At 39.7% G+C, this 16,550-nt stretch overlaps 1 protein-coding gene across 1 annotated transcript in view; it reads left to right on the top strand.

The window, feature by feature from the left end:
* Positions 1–10,590, top strand: part of LOC149309196 (transcription factor CP2-like protein 1) — a 28,558-nt gene extending 17,968 nt beyond the window's left edge. Inside the window, exons 7-15 of the mRNA XM_089531930.1 lie at positions 217–327; positions 1,047–1,144; positions 1,244–1,298; positions 3,127–3,220; positions 4,608–4,698; positions 5,804–5,886; positions 7,219–7,364; positions 8,823–8,874; positions 10,553–10,590. Coding sequence (XP_089388056.1) covers positions 217–327; positions 1,047–1,144; positions 1,244–1,298; positions 3,127–3,220; positions 4,608–4,698; positions 5,804–5,886; positions 7,219–7,364; positions 8,823–8,874; positions 10,553–10,590 — 768 coding nt within the window. The remainder of the gene's footprint in view (positions 1–216; positions 328–1,046; positions 1,145–1,243; positions 1,299–3,126; positions 3,221–4,607; positions 4,699–5,803; positions 5,887–7,218; positions 7,365–8,822; positions 8,875–10,552) is intronic.
* The last annotated feature ends 5,960 nt before the right edge of the window (positions 10,591–16,550 follow it).

The raw sequence follows: 16,550 nt of genomic DNA, 5'->3' as shown, positions 1-16,550 counted from the left end.
CATTTTTCTGAATGGAGTCTCCTGAGATGTGCTTTCTTGAAAAGATAACATTTGCAAACATCATTTACAATCATATTTCTTGATGCCACTTACTTGGGGACAAAACCTCATTGAACCGTTGAGGCTTACTGGTGTATGTGTGTGGATGTATGTGAATGACTGGCATGTAAATACACCACATAATTTGATACATGTTTTTAATGTGGTTTTTTGCAGCCCAAAGGAGCAGACCGGAAGCAAAAAACAGACAGGGAAAAGATTGAAAAGCAATCCCTTCAGGAGCGTGAAAAGTACCAGCCATCTTATGAGAGCACAATGCTGACAGAGGTAGGGGTGCTCTATCACAATCCCAGTGACTTGCTTGACAAAGAATGCTGCATAATTTGAAAGCTCATTTTCATTCTGACTGCATCAGACATCTGCCTAGGAACAGATAAAAAAATCGATGTTGCCTTATGGAAGAGGTGGATAACTATGGCCCTCCAGATACTACAACTCTATCAGAATCTCACATTCTGGGATTTGTAAATTGAGAGTAAATTTTCCAAGCTCAGCTCAGTGTGTAATTTTTCATCAGATACTGCCCACATAATTTCATACCTACTTATTTGATATCCACAATGACTGTAAACTTGCTGTTCTTAAAAGAGATACAGTGCCATGCATATAACTCTCCCATAGGTGTTCTCTTTCTCTATGGTGCAAACTGGAAAATTTGAGCCTGTACAGACAGGCCAAAATAAAGCTGCTTCAGGTCACTTTGGAGGTACGCTGTTCCAATGCTGCATGCGTCCTAAGAGGCCAGAAGCCATGCCAATACCACGTTCTAGTCCTAAGGACTGGAGCGCAGCTTTTGGCCTCTTAAGATGTGTGTGTCATTTAAAGAGCATACCTCCAAAGTGACCTGAAGCAGCTTTATTTTGGTCTATCTGTACGGGCCCTTTGATAACTAAATATGAACTCTTGAGAACTAGTGGATGTGTGTGATGCAACTTCCAGGGTCTAACAGTTCTCTCCTTGGCTTTATTCACCCCCTCCTTTTTCAGTGTGCTCCATGGCCTGAAGTTTCCAGTAGTCTCCACAGCCCTCCCACAACCCCTGGCCTTGTCTCTCCGCACCCTTTCAAGCTTCAGACTCCTGAAAGGTGAGGTGGAATAAGTCAAGCGTCTGTAAAAGCATGCATATCCCCCCGTCTTATGAAACCTTGGCAATCAGACAGAATAATCTTGTTTCTCATTGACAGGGTCTGCTCCTCACCCAGCTATGCCTTGGACAGCTCCTCAGAGAGCATGGGAGAGGTATGGGAAAAAACAGAAAACAATGGGTTTTTAAGTGGCCTTTGTAAAAACAAAACAAAAACTGCTTTCCTGCAGATCCTCACTGTTTTGGGTCAAATTGGGCAATACCTTTATCAGCTTTTTGAGACTTGTTCCCAGCAAATAGAGAAAGACACTGTTTGTCTTACCATGTGATTTCCATCATCTAAGTATCTTGCATTTATTGTGCATTGTTTTTCCGTTTTGACTAGAAGGTAAAGATTGGTTCTATTCAGAAACCTGATTGCAGAATCTTATATTACTCAGGAAATCTCATTGCGAGAGAAGAAACAAGTTAAGATCTAAAGACAGAATATGTATTTGTAACATCTAGTGCAGTGGTTCCCAATCTGTGGGTTGGGACCCCTTTGGGGGTCGAACAACCCTTTCACACATATTTGCATGTAGCAATGAAAATAATTGTATGGTTGGGGGTCACCACAACATGAGGAACTGTATTAAAGGGTCCTGGCATTAGGAAGGTTGAGAACCACTGATCTAGTGTAACCTCTTTTCCGTCACACACTCACAGACAAACAAAACTGGGTGGATCTTCTAATATTTTGTATTTATTCAAGTTCCCTTACTTAACTTACTTTAAAAGCAAAATATTTTGGATATTTCACCCCATGGTTTTCTGAAATGAGGCCTAACAATCTTGAATTGAGTGTGGAAAATGCCCTACAATCCTTGATATGGAAAGGTTTGAAAGTCTGAAAAACATTATTATAGAATAGGTATTAGCAAGTAACCAGCAGCCTGAGCCCAAGCGAGGTATCTAACTCAAGTGGGCCATTTTAAATGCTGCAAAGTTGGAGGGAGTTGAGATCCACGGGAGCATAATGCATTATATTTACTTGTCAGAACTATAGAATGTTATATTTTTATTTGCTGCCTCATCGTGTACCAAAATCAATGCGAGGGTGCCGCCTGGTGGTAAAATATGGTTTTAATGTGAGGTACTAAAAAGTAAAAAGAACACACTCACATATGATTAGCATAAATGTCCCAAAGCAATGGTCCCCAAACTTTAGTCCTGCAAGTGTTTTGGACTTCAATTCCCAGAAGCCTCAAGAAGTTTAGCTAACAGTCAGGAATTCATGGAGCTGAAGTCCAAACCATCTGGAGGACTAAAGTTTGGGAACTGTTGCCCTAAAGGCACCAGATCCCATCTTGGATCTTGGAAGCTAAGCAGGATGATCTCTGTACTTGGATGAAAGACTGCCCATGAATACCAAATGCTGTAAGCAATATTTCAGAGGAAGGGACTGGCAAAACCAGCTCTGAGTATTTCTTGCTTAAGAAAACCCTATGAAATTCATGGTGTCACTATATGTTGACTGCAAACCTGAAGACACATGTGTGCATCCAGACACACACAGAGGTGTCAAATAATAGAGTAACACTGAGAACTGAGGGTTACTCTATTATCTGAGAAAGCCATAGAAGAGAGAAGTGTCTCTGAGCATAAAAGAGGATACATGATCACTGTCACTAGATGAATCAGCATAAACACACTCCTAGAATTGGGTTGGGAGGCTTCTAAAGTTAGGTAGTGTAATCGTTTTTTGTGGGGGTTTTGGGCTGTGTGGCCATGTTCTAGAAGAGTATCTTCCTGACATTTCGCCAGCATCAGGTGAAACGTCAGGAAGAAACTCTTCTAGAACATGGCCACACAGCCCGAAAAACCCACAAAAAACTATGGATGCCGGCCATGAAAGCCTTTGACTTCTCATTAGGTAGTGTAACTTCATTCACTGTCCTATGTGGATTTTAGCTGATGCATTTTCAATTGGTTTGTTGTTTTCAGACCCTGAGCCCAAGTGCCTCCATCATGGAAACTCAACAATGGTTGCACAAAAACAGATTCTCCAATTACTGCAGGGTTTTGGCCAGCTATACAGGTGAGGCTTCTCCTCTCCATGGCAGGGGTGTTAACAGGGGTGTCAATGGGGAATTCAGATCACAGCAGGTGACACCACTGCTCCCCAAATATCTGCCTTTTGGCAGAAATGGGCTGGGGTGTTCACCTGTGTCCCTTGAAAATGCTGAAGAGCTGGTGTGAGTGAGGAAAGGCTCAGTGGGAGGAGAAAACTGAAGCCCCATCTTTTAAAAAAAATATTGTTTATGTCACAACTATTGCCATTACATTCAGTGATATATGGAGATTATGATTTATGAGTAACATCAGTACAAAAGACATTATTAAGGATTCTGTATGGTGTGGTATGGGAGGAGGTCATTCGGTGGAGATGACACCATGGGTAACTGCACTGGATGACACCAACCCTAATGACATTACTGGCTGTTAATAAACCCATATGAGGACATGTCTCCTTCTTGCATTACTTTGCTGTCTTCAGCTAATGTCATTGCTGGTGTCCTAGATGACATGCTGACTGGGAGTGGAGAGGGGAGGACAATTAACCATTTTAAAATAGCTTAGGGCCCCCCCTCTTTTGTGTGTTATGTGTCTCTTGTGTGTTCAAAAACATAGCTGTGTTAGTCTGTATCAGTATACAAAAGAATCTTGTACCAGATTTGAAACTGAGGTGTTAATTTCTCTCTCTGACACTTGCTGATATTTTTTTTAACTTTTGAGAAAATAAGCACCACCACCATGATTAGAACTGCAGAAAATTATATATGTTGTTAAGAAAGTAGATTTCTCTCTATCATATATGTACAATACCAGAAACCAAGTTTGGGAGACTTGGGTCAGATAAATAGATGTACTTGCTTACATGGTACGTAGTCAAATTGTGAAATTCAGTACCACAAGTTACAGTTGCAAAATTGCATGGCTTTAAAAAAAATTAATGAATTTGTGGAGGAGGGGGCTAGACGTGGCTACTAGACATGATAGATGTCTCTCACATTCTTCCTTATGTCTCTGAATGACAGTTGCTGAGACAATATATTGTTATGAATAATTTCCAAAAATTGTGTCAGGCCCAGCATTTTAAAAAATCACACTACAATGGGGAGTCTGTCTTTCTGATTCCAGTGAGCCAGAATGGAAGCATCCAAATGGAAATCTAGCCCACTCTGTGAAAAGTTCCATCTTTGGACTGCAGCTTCCAAAATCTTCCAGCCAGCATTGCTAGCGCCCATTTTGGCTGAGATCCTGAGATCTGTAGTACACAAAGTAAATTTCCCAACCTCTGCTTGAGCTTTCTTTGCTCTCTTCATTGTTCTAGAAAGTCATCCTGTGCATTTTACAGGTTTTGAACAAATTCAAAACAGGAGCCCTTTTGCCAATCCATTCCTCACTTTTCCCTTCTGTCATAGGAGCTGACTTGCTCAAGCTTTCCCGCACTGATCTGGTACAGATCTGTGGAACGGCAGATGGAATTAGACTCTCCAATGCCCTAAAGGCCAGGTAAGGAATTAGAAAGCAAGGGAAACTGCTTATGGATTATTTCTAGAAGCCTCCATTAAAAATGCTAATATGGTGGGAAAGGGACAGAGAACTAAATTAAACACACACAAAAAAATTAATCCTGTTCTTGTTTAAAGATTCTTAAAGCAGCTTACAGAGAGTAGCACATGTAAAAGAGGACAGGGCTCCTGTATATTTCAAAGCTGAGCAGGAGAAATTTTGAGATGCAATACTCTCCACTTGTCCTGATTAATCTTCTGGTCTATGAACAATCTACCTCTGTAGGTGTTTAAGCTATAACCTTCTAAAGGTAAATGAATTACCCCCCCCAAAAAAATCTTCTCTCACCATTGACCATTCTCACTTGAGAATCAACTGTTGTATAGATCAGTGATTCCCAGTCTTTGGGCTTCCAGCACATAGAGAGATCTTGTAGCACTTTTGAGACTAACTAAAAGAAAGAAATTGGCAGCATGAGCATTCATAGACTTCAGTCTACTTCTCCAGATGCATTTTGTGGATTGAAAGCCAGATATAGACATATCTATCTATCTATCTATCTATCTATCTATCTATCTATCTATGGCATATATATGTCTGTACCTGGCTTCCACTCCTCCAAATGTATCTGAGTAAGTAGACTGTAGTCTATGAAAGCTCATGTTGCCAATTTCCTTCTTTCATTTAGTCTCAAAGGTGCTACAAGATCTCTCTATGTACCGACTCTACAGACTAATACGGCTATATCTTTGAATTCTACCACTTTTGTCCTCCAAACTGGACTTCAACTTCCAGAAGCCCCAACCAACTTGGCCAACAGTCAGGAATTCTGGGAAGTCCAAAAACATCTGGAGGACCAAAGTTTGGGAGCCACTGGTACAGATCATGAAATACCTTCTCCCCACACCTTTGTTTTATAGCAGTTAAAAAACAACTGTGTTTTTATTTTCTCCATTAAGATATAAGGCAGGGCAGGTCTAAGGCCAACAGAATAGCTTCCTTATGCCTATGTTGTTGCTGAAAGGTTTGAATGGGGAACTTTCCACCTTATCCACCATACCAAATCAGGCACAGAATGTGACTCAGCTTCCCCCTCTTTTCACAGGTGTGTGCGCCCTCGACTCACACTTTATGTGTCCAAGGAGCTGGAAACAAGTGGGAACAATGGCTCCCCCAATCCAGAGTCTGGTAAGTCAGTATTACTCAAGCTCCATAGTGCCTTGGTCCAGGGGCTGGTGAGAGGTCTTTCCGCCATCTTCCAACTACCACTACTCTGGCCTCTGAGGGAGAGAAAAGCAGAGAGCACGCCACTGCCATTCCCATTTCCTTAAGTGTCCTGTTTTATGTAGATTGTAACCCTGAGGGCATGCAACTGTCAAATTGTTAAAGATCTGTAAGCCACCATGGGAGCCTTTTTTATTTAACACGGTTCCATGCTATGGAATTTTGGGAATTGTAGTTTTCTGTGACATTTGGCCTTCTCTGTCAGAGAACTCTGGGTGTCACAACAAACTACAGTTCCCAGAATTCCATAGCATGGAGCCATGGCAGTTAAAGCAATGTCAAACTGCATTATTTCTGCAGCCGAAGCTTCTAATGAACATTTAGACATACAGTTTAGGCTGATGAAAAGCAAAAGTAAAGCTTCCAAAGGCATGCAAATATAGCAAAAAGGTCTAGGTGTGAAGGATTTTCAGTGTCTCACTCTCTGCAATACCATAAATTTGGGGAGGGAAGGAAAAATTTATTGGGAGCGGAAGAATTCTTTGCACTCCCCAGTGCACCCTTGACATTACTTCTTTGACATTAACATCAGAAGGATCTTGATAGATGTCCTCCTGACTTCCAGGAGGCTGTAAAAACATGTCTTTTTTGTATGTAGTGGTGATTATGGCGATTTTATATTTATTATTCCAGAAGCTGTTTTAATTATGGATGCTGCCATTTATTTTTGTCTTTCCCCCCTGGAAATGTTTGCTCTTTTGGCTCAGCAATACAATACTCTTTTTTTAAATTCTTTACATTTTAGCATTTTACTTTAAATATTGCACATTGTAATGTTCCTTTTAAGGGAAGCGTGAAAAATGTCTGACTCTCCAAGTGGTGGTGGACTACAAATCCCATTGACCTTAACTAGTATCAACAATGATAAGGAATGATGGGAGCTGCAATCTGACAATACCTGTAACACTACAAGTTAATTTAATTTAAGGAATTTATATCCCACCTTTAAATATTTAAAATATTATGTATAAAATTACATTTAGGCTATGTTTATAAGGTGTATGTGAAACATAAATGATTTTCATGTTTCACCAAGATTTCTCATATGTATATAAAAATAGTCCAAATTCCAAAAATCAAAATAAAATCCCAAACACTTCTGGTCCCAAGCATTTTGGATAAGAGCAACTCAACTTGTATATTAGGTTTGGATATTTTTAAATAAACACGTAAAATATTATCTGTATTAAAGTGTGCAAGTTTACCTTTTATCTATTCTTCCCCTTTGCCAAAAAGCTATTTACCAGGAGTTGTATCTGGAAGAACTTACTGCCACCGAACTTACCAATAAGCTGGCAGAACTGCTCAGCTTCCCAGCCAGTCAAGTCCAACAGGTTTCCAGACAGGGACCTACAGGAATTCACATCCTTGTCAGTGATCAGGTAAGGAGGAATCTTATACATAAAGGATGGAGAATATACCTACACTGTGCACTTCTTCACTGTGCACTTCTTCAGATCATGACTGAAACCAAAGCTTGGAGGAGTTACTTTTGGATGCGCTATTACTTCCAGAACCCCCCAGTTAGCCCACATTCAGGTAATGGATGGAATGGGAGCAGAGCTTGCACCTATCCCATCCTTAACACTGCAGATCTCAGAACTGCCTGTGTTGGATATAAGATATGAAGACAAGAAGCGCCTCATCAGATATTTTGCCCAACACATCAAGATTAGAGGTGGAGCTGATTGGGACACTGAGGGCAACGCATATGGCTTAGCTCACCGACTACATGTACACCAAATACATAATGGCCTAAGAATGTCTGAAAGGCTTACGCAACCTTCTTTAGTCCAGCAGATTCCAGACATGTTGGACTGCAACTTCCATCATGTTCAATGCATTAGCTGAAGATGATGAAAGGTGCGTAGGTGAGAAACTTGGCCTAACCTGGGATGGGCAATAACAAAGAAACATGGGCAACCCTCATCAACCCTGGGATCTTTTGTTGCTGTGTGCCTTCAAGACATTTCTGAGTTATGGCAACCCTATGGTGAATCTATCATGGGGTTTCCTGGGCTGAGTGTGTGGCTCACCAAAGGCAAACCAGTGGATTTCCATAGCTGAACTCAGCGGAGAATCAAACCCTGGACATACTCCAGTGTTCAAACTACTAGACCAGTGGTTCCCAAACTTCAGTCGTCCAGGTGTTTTGGACTTCAACCCCCAGCATTCCTCTGTTAGCCAAGTTGGCTAGGGCTTCTGGGAGTTGCGGTCAAAAACACCTTGAAGAGCAAAGTTTGGCAACTGCACTAGTCGATCCTGGCTCATTCACCCTCTTTTTAAAAAGTTATTGATTTAATAAGTTACTGGAGGATTACTTCTGGTTGACACCACTGAGTGCTGTAGCTCCATCCTATGGAATCTTGGGGTTTGTACTTTTATAAGATCTTTAGTTTCTGTCAAGTGCTGGTGCCTAACAAAACTACAAATCCCAGGCATCTGTAGGGCCGAGCTATGGCAGTTAAAGTGGCATGAAACTGTATTGTTTCTACAGTTCAGATACACCCTCAGCAAAGCTATTTAAATTGTAAAGAAAATTCACTTAATACAAACTCAGAAGGCGCTTTAAGCCTATTTCATTTCTAAGAAATGAATACTAGAATCCACTGGGCATCTCTCTGTATATGAGCACCTGTTATATCCAGTTTGCACTGCATTTTATCCCTGCTCACAATCCGTTTTAGTGCATCGTTGCAAAGTTGCCATCTGTCACAGAGGTGTCTGGAGATATATATATGTATTTAAAGCCAAGCTTGGCAATTCCCAGTTGGCTTTTTAAAAACGCACAAGTCTGCTCAGTGTTTAACCTTGTGTTGTTCTCCTTTGGGTTGTCACAGATGGTCAGAAATCTCCCAGACGAATCATGCTTTGTAGCAGCTGTAATAAAAGGTAAGGAAACCTGTAAAATGAGCAAAGCCTTGAGGCAATATAAAGAACAGACTGTGGCATTGTGTGTTGGGGAAGGGTTTGTGTATATGGAGAGAAGAGAATTTCCCATTAATGGCAAAAGTGAGGTTTTGCAGATTCCCACTGGTTGCTGGACCTTGTGTGTGCATACATGATCACTAATTCTCCACTCTTTTATAAATCTCTCTGCTGTATATATATGTATGTATCAATATTGGCATACTGCAATGGGCTATTTTCTCCTTTGTATGTATTTGGGCATCACAGGGAAATGTCACTTTTATATTTGATAGCCTCTTCACTATTTTCAGTTTAAATTCAGTAACGAGTTCTGTCTTCAGTAGCCCTATTGAATCAATGGAACATATACTGTATAAACATGTTGAATCACATTTCCATGAATCTGTTGCAGCTGGCCTAACAACTAGTATTCATGCCCATGCTTTTATTTCTATTTATTATTATTTAGCAGCCTTGTATTTCATCTTCTTCCAGAATGGAATTCAAGGGCTTTGCAGGTGTTCCTCATTGAAACATTGACCAGTGGAAATTCCATTATGGGTGGAATGATGAAATCCTGGAACCACTTCATGAATCTTTGGCATGTGCATCATCAACCAATTACAGTCGGCCCTCCTTATCCATGGATTCAAGCATCCATGGATTGAAAATATTCAAAAGAATTTACAAATTCTAAATAGAAAACCTTGATTTCCCATTTTATATAAGGGACACCATTATATTTAACGGGACTTCAGCATCCACGGATTTTGTTCTCCACCGGGGGGGGGGGGGGGAATAAGTCTTTCTACCTTTGGCAAAGAGGATTCTAGGGGTTTCCCCTTGCCAACCAATTACAGTGATTTACTCACCGAAATCTGTCACCCATTAAATGGGGAGATCTTGTCCTTTCTGGCTCTTGAACACAGAAAATTCCAAAATATTGGGATGATCCCTTAGAAACACTCCTGGAACAATAAAGAAGGCCTGCACTGACAGAGGAGCAACCTGACTAGGGCTGAATCTGCGCTGCAGAAATAATGCAGTTTGACACCGTTTTAATTCCCATGGCTCCAAGCTATGGAATTCTGGGATTTGTAATTTTGCGAGATAGCTTTCTCTGCCAGAGAGCTCTGGTGCCAGAAGAAACCATAAATCCCAGGACTTCACAGCATGGAGCCAAGGTAGTTAAAGCAGTGTCAAACTGCATTGTTTCTGCAGTGCAGATCCAGACTAGACTGTACAGCTTGGGATGGTTGAATCAGAACCAGCCCTACTGTTACGCAGTGGGACAACAGCCTCAAGTGGTAGATGTTGGACACAATAATTGCAACCTTCCAGCTGATCAATCTGAATTCTCTGGCCATGCTCCTTTCTTGGATAGTGTTCCTACTCCACTCATGCCTTCATGTAATGATAAAGGTACCCATCCCATTGGAAGTGTGGAAAAATGGTTCAACTGCCTCTCATCAGCCCAAACTTCTTTACATGTAATGGAGAGTGGCAACATTTTGTCCTTGCCTCAGGTTGGTGCTGCTTAAAATTACAGGCCATTTCCTTTGATCCACACAAGTGAATGCAGTGAAAGTCCAGACATTCATTCATGAGTGATTAATACTTGGAAAGTAAATCCTTTGTCTTTTGCTGTGTGTCCTTACAGTGCAGAACACAGAAGGCTACAACTTAGTTCTCAAATAGATCTGGATCTTCTAGAAGATAAATTGTCAGCCTATGAGAAAAGAAAGAACAGTATGGTGGAGGATCAGGTGCAATAATGACGAAAAACCCACAAGATCACTGTATCCGAATGAACTCGGGATCATCAATGGCTAAACTCTTCCAGGATCCTTAACTGAAAGACCAAGCTGGTATTTTATTTAGGGCAACAGACATCTAAACTGCAAATATAAAATACTGCCTCTGAAAGGGGATGAGCACAGTTTTGGAAAACTCCCACTGGTGGCTAGAAGGAACAACAGAGATGTTATTGTTACATATTAGGAAGCAAGCACTCAAGTTAAGAGATATTGTGACAGGACTGCAAAAGATAAAATTAAATATTTTTGTGTTTATATACACTGTTTAAAACACTCTCTAGGCTTCACTACGTTGAACCTTTTTTTTTAACCCTTAGTGCATTGAGCCCTAGTGACTACTGGCTAAACGTCCTGCTACAAAAAGTAGAGACAGCTCTTTGCATAATTTCCCCCCAGAGAATGGTGGTGGACCTATGTACCTCTTTTGCCAAATGGCCATGTGAGGCAAATTTATACAGGAAAACCAACAGGTGAGAGGTACCTAACCCTCGGTATCCCCAGCATGTAGTGTACTCTAACACCAGAGTGGACATATTTCTAATCTGAAAGGTTAATGGGAGTATATCAGAAGGGAATATTGGTGGTGAAGCTAAACAGCTAGTCTGCTATTATTTATTATTATCATCATTTATTTATATAGTGCAATCAGTGTACATGTGTTGCATGGTTAATAAGGAAACACCATTATCTTTCCTTTACTAGCCATTTTTGAGGCAAAGGAAAGAACCTGCCTCAGTAAATATACTGAATATGCTTCAGATTTGTTTGTTAATTGCTCTCGAGTCGACCATGGAGACCCTGTGGATGAGACATCTCCAAGACCCTCTATCCTTCACTGCTGTACTTGGGACCTGCAGATTGAGCACCATCTCAAATGATTGAGTCCATCTATCTGGTGTGTGGTCTGCCTCTTTTTCCACTACCTTCTACCTTTCCTAGCATTATTTTCTTTTCTAATGAGTTGTGCCTTCTCATGATGTGGTCAAAGTACAACCACCTCAGTTTTATTATCTTGGATTCCAGAGAGAATTCTGGTTTGATGTGTTCTAGGACCCATTTGCTTGTCTTTTTGGCCATCCCTGGTATCCTCAGCACTCTGCTCCAGCACATCTCACGTGAGTTTTCTTCCTGTCCAGATATGATCATGCCCTCTGTACAAGTGAGCTACTGCTCACTTTGCTGGAAATATGGGGAATGCAATAAGACATCTAGCCATCTAAATTCATGCTTGAGGAGCTTTTATGAGAGTGAAATCCATGGTATCACTATGGTCACCACTGATAACATTTCAGTTTGGGGAAATGGGAGGAGGCAGGTCAGCAGGTGACTAATCCCGGTAGCGATCTTGCTGTGGCGCTGGATCCATCTCATTGCCACAATGTGTAACGGTACTGAGAACTGACCAAAGGAGAATCATGTAACAGTATCTATCTCAGCATTTTAGTTTTCTAATATATGTTCCAACTTTCAGGACAAAGCAAGGTCACTTCTCCAGTAGCTGCACATTAACTTTTTTTTTTCATTTATCTCACACAGATTGTAGGATTTAGGAGGTTGGATTTTTTCAGTTTCAAGAGAGAAAGACAATAAATAGCCAATAGAGAGGAGTCTGGACCACAAGCTTTCAAGTGTTAGGCTTCAATCTTATATTCACTTGCCTAGTCGTCTCATCTAATTAAATGGGACTTACTCCTGAATAAACATGCATAGGGTATTGTTGTTACTCCTAAGTTGCATCTGACCAGTAGAACAGAAACTCAAAGATGGTCTTCTAAACAATTTGCTTTCAGAAGCTTTCCCCTAAGAAACATTTATATGTATTCACCCTGCTTAAGCCACTTTTCACCTGTTAGTATTAACTGCAAACCTAATTATTAAAAATCTATTTTTATTTGGATGTTGCTGTATGTGTCTTAAGACTTTTTATATTAAAATATGGCTGTGTTTAGCTACCATGTTACTAGCTGGCTGGTTTTTCAAAAATTGTTTTAAATCCTTCTGCACAACAGGGAAGCAGCAAAATGATTGTAATCGAGAATGACTATTTTTTTGTAGGATACACATAATATATAGGTGGAAACACATAAGAAGTGTTAATTCTTTGGCTGAATAAGGATGGCTGTTAAGTGTACATTCATTTCTCTGAACATCTAAGCTTGTGATCCAGAAGATTCTCAAAACAATTTCCACCAACCAACAGAAAACTCTTGCAGACCCTTGCTTGAGGACACAAGAGCAGCTTGGCCGGATCACAGTGTCAGTAATTTAACCAAATTTGAGCATCAGGAGGTCTTCAACATGCATTCCAACCATTTTCTAGTCTCTTTGTACAATGAATTTTAAAATGTACACATCAAAATATAAAATATGAGATAAAGCCAGCTTTACTCTGCATGAAGTAGCTCTAGAATACATCAGTGAGCGTGTAAATGCAACACTGACTAAGCAAACCTTTCTGAATGTGTAAATGCAATACTTTTTAAACAAAGTATTCCTGTTTCCAAGGTTAGCATACATTAGTGGCGTTTGCATAGAGCATATGGATACATGCGGTTACAGAAACCTTGTCATGTACCACAGGTCTCACTACTATGGCATACAGTGGTATTATATTTCCTACTTCCAATATATTGCTCCTCATAACTCCAGTTAAATATCAAATGACCATGCTTAATTTTTCCATGATTCCATAATAACAGCTTATTAACTGAACTCATGAGCACAAAATAGGTCTTAATCCAAATACTAATTGTGGACTTACTTAAAGCTGACTAAAAACAAACACCAGGACCAAGTGAAAAACAAGGTTAAATCGTATACCCCCTCCTCCTCCTGACAATGTCGCTATTGTGTTATCCTGCACAGCCACAAAATATCAAGGTTTTGGAAACAATTTTCTTTTTTGCAACAGATTTTCCCACAATACAAATTTAACAAAGACGACAACAATACTGTAACATGGACACACACACAAAAAAGAGAAATTTAGCTACATGAATACATACATATTTTTTATATATATAGCTTTACTTGTAGTGAATTGGCATTATATTCACACTCAAGTGTCCAGGAGAGGGGAAAGCACACGTTACAGGATCATGAAAATAATATTTCACAGATTGCTCTGTATAATAACATAATTAGGGGGCCAAATAGGAAAGTTCCATCTTGAGTGTCCAATATATTTGTTTCTGAAGAAATTAAAGACCTGTGACTCACATTAAAAGTATCTTGGTCAAAACTACCCAACATCAGACAGATCGTGATCAGCATTGTGCTCCACAATTTGGAATTGGCATTTAAAAAACATCAACCAAGCAGAACATCTGAAGGAGTCACATGAGGGTAAACATTAAAAAACACACACACACAACTCTTTCAAGTCCTTGAATGATGGGTTTTGTGTAACGAACACTTTTACATAAGAGCTTTGCCAGTTTTCCTGATGGAAATGACTGAATGACCCCATACCATTTTAAGGTTTTCAGTTCTAAAGAGGTTTGGCATCTAACTACCAAACGTCCAGTGTATGGAAAACTAGCTACCTACCTAATAAATCTATACAATGGCTCCTGAATTCCAGTTCCAATGAAGAGCTCACAAATTAAGGAAGGCCAGGTCTTCCTGCAGTCCTTTCCTTTTTAAAAACAGGCTATTATTTCTTTTTAAAATAAGGAACCATGTCATACAATTCTTTTCTCACAACCCACCCCAAACACACAACACCATGGGCCAGCCATGTTCATCACATTCACATAACACATGAAAATTAAAGCAAAATATAACTCCTAGAATTTTTTTTTAAAAAGTGTGGTGCAATGTTAACTTACATATCCATTTTGGGAACGATTTCATAATTCTGATTTGTGAGTGCATTTTTACAACTTGAAAAATCAGAGTCTGTAGGTTCAGCATTTCTCCAAAGCCTATGTGGTTCTACAGATAATGTGGGTGTATCTTCATTCCCACTATCTTTATTCAGTTTGCAAGACAAGTGGCTACCAGCTGATGGATTACTAAAGTTTTCCATAACATGAAAGAGGCTATAAATTGACAGTTTCTACTGAAGCACAACTTACTTTTATTCAGGTACAAAAGCAGCCAATGATGATGCCACCATGTTTGATATTTCAGCTTTTCAAGGCTTCCAGTTTAATAAGTAGATTAAAAAGAAGGAGATAATAAGTAAAAAACTGCTGTGATCATGATGGTCTGCTGACCATATGACTATTGGTAGTCCAGCTGTAGCTGGAAATTGAAGGATTAGGGGAGGGGAGAATAACTATTTTCTTTTCAGATACTGGATTTGGCACTTATTGTTAGAACAAATATTGATGAATGTGGTTAACAAATTACCACTCAGTTCACTTACTCTTAGACTTCCTAATGGGATCAGCACTTTTGAGTATCGATGCAGGTTCAAAAGCATGTACTCTCTTCCTTTTTCACACACAGCTCAAATTCTTTCCTTGTACAAATGGATGAACTCCATGACAGAGTAGGATGGTTTTCATGATGCAGTACATCCAAGAACTCACCACATGTCTATAACAGTTATCAATGAAAGGGTTAACATTAAGAATAAAAATGCATCATATGGCTAATCCTTGTCCAAAATCATATGAACAAACAGATGGATATGAAGGGATGGGAACAGTCATTTTTTAGGTTCCTTTGTTTGCAATCAACTATTGTGCTTTTAAACTCAAAGGTCTTTGAAATTAAATCAATAAACTTTATTTTGAGATCCTGTGCATGTGCAGTAGTGAGGAATTGCTCTATATTGCCATCTGTCCAAAGCTTTCAAGACCAAAGTGGCCACTTCTGAGCGTTTTGTACTACTTTCAAAACATGTGTACTCTCCACACTTGATAAAATGCACACAGATTAAAGCAGGGATCAACCCAAAGATCAACACAGAGACCTGAACTCAGGTTTCTTAAATCCATGCATTCTACAAACCATAAACACATGTGGCTGAAACATAGGGAAGTTCAAGCCTTCTTAGAAGGTGGTGAACTACATTAACTTTTGCCCATGTAACATTTAGAGCAGTATTTAAAAGAAAAGTCTAAAATTACCTGGGGAAAATTATCAGAAAACAAGAACACAGGAAGCTTTAAACCTATGGAAAGCCATTTCCCCAACAAAACAAAGACAGAAAATGGTAGTTTATTTGTATTATTAATAAATACACTAATAATGAAGTTGATGGTTGATGCTCATTTCTAGAAGGATTTCATCAAACTGTATGAACTAAATTACCCTTTCCTGGCTTGTCACAACATTCCCCAACTTCAGCAAGTATAATTTTGGCCTCACATTCTCTTTGTCTGGTATCTGACAGCTAGAAAAAGAGGTCTCTTGCATACAAATGGCATGCAAACAGCTCCCCTATAGTGCAATTCAGCTCTGAAGGGGTGCTGATAATTTGACCATGTGTACCAACTTGTTACAGAAATAATCTCTACAATCTGCCCCTTTTAGAGATGTGATGACATGTGGAGAAATGGGTTGAGAGGGGAGGGAAAAGATGGGAAGAAAGGTTTTCACACATACCCTTGGAAAAATATGTTTCCTCCTTGGGTTTTCAGACCTCTGGTTCCACCTACACAATTCAAATGTTCCAGAAACACTTTTCTCTGTGGCAATGGAATGCGCCACAACGAAATGGTTACCACATCATGGCGTATAAAAGGGTAAAGGGATCGTTTAGAAGAACTGCTATTTAATCTGGACACATGCAATCCAGCAAGCATTACTATGGTATAACCTTGTTTCACATTAAAGGAGTCTGACTAAGAATAATGTTTGGACAGTTGTTGTTGTTATTATTATTTT

This window comes from Sceloporus occidentalis, unplaced genomic scaffold (assembly GCF_023333645.1).
Source record: "Sceloporus occidentalis isolate IW3139 unplaced genomic scaffold, rSceOcc1.0.p SCAF_7, whole genome shotgun sequence".
NCBI lineage: Eukaryota > Metazoa > Chordata > Lepidosauria > Squamata > Phrynosomatidae > Sceloporus > Sceloporus occidentalis.
This window is presented reverse-complemented; position numbering and strand designations above follow the sequence as displayed.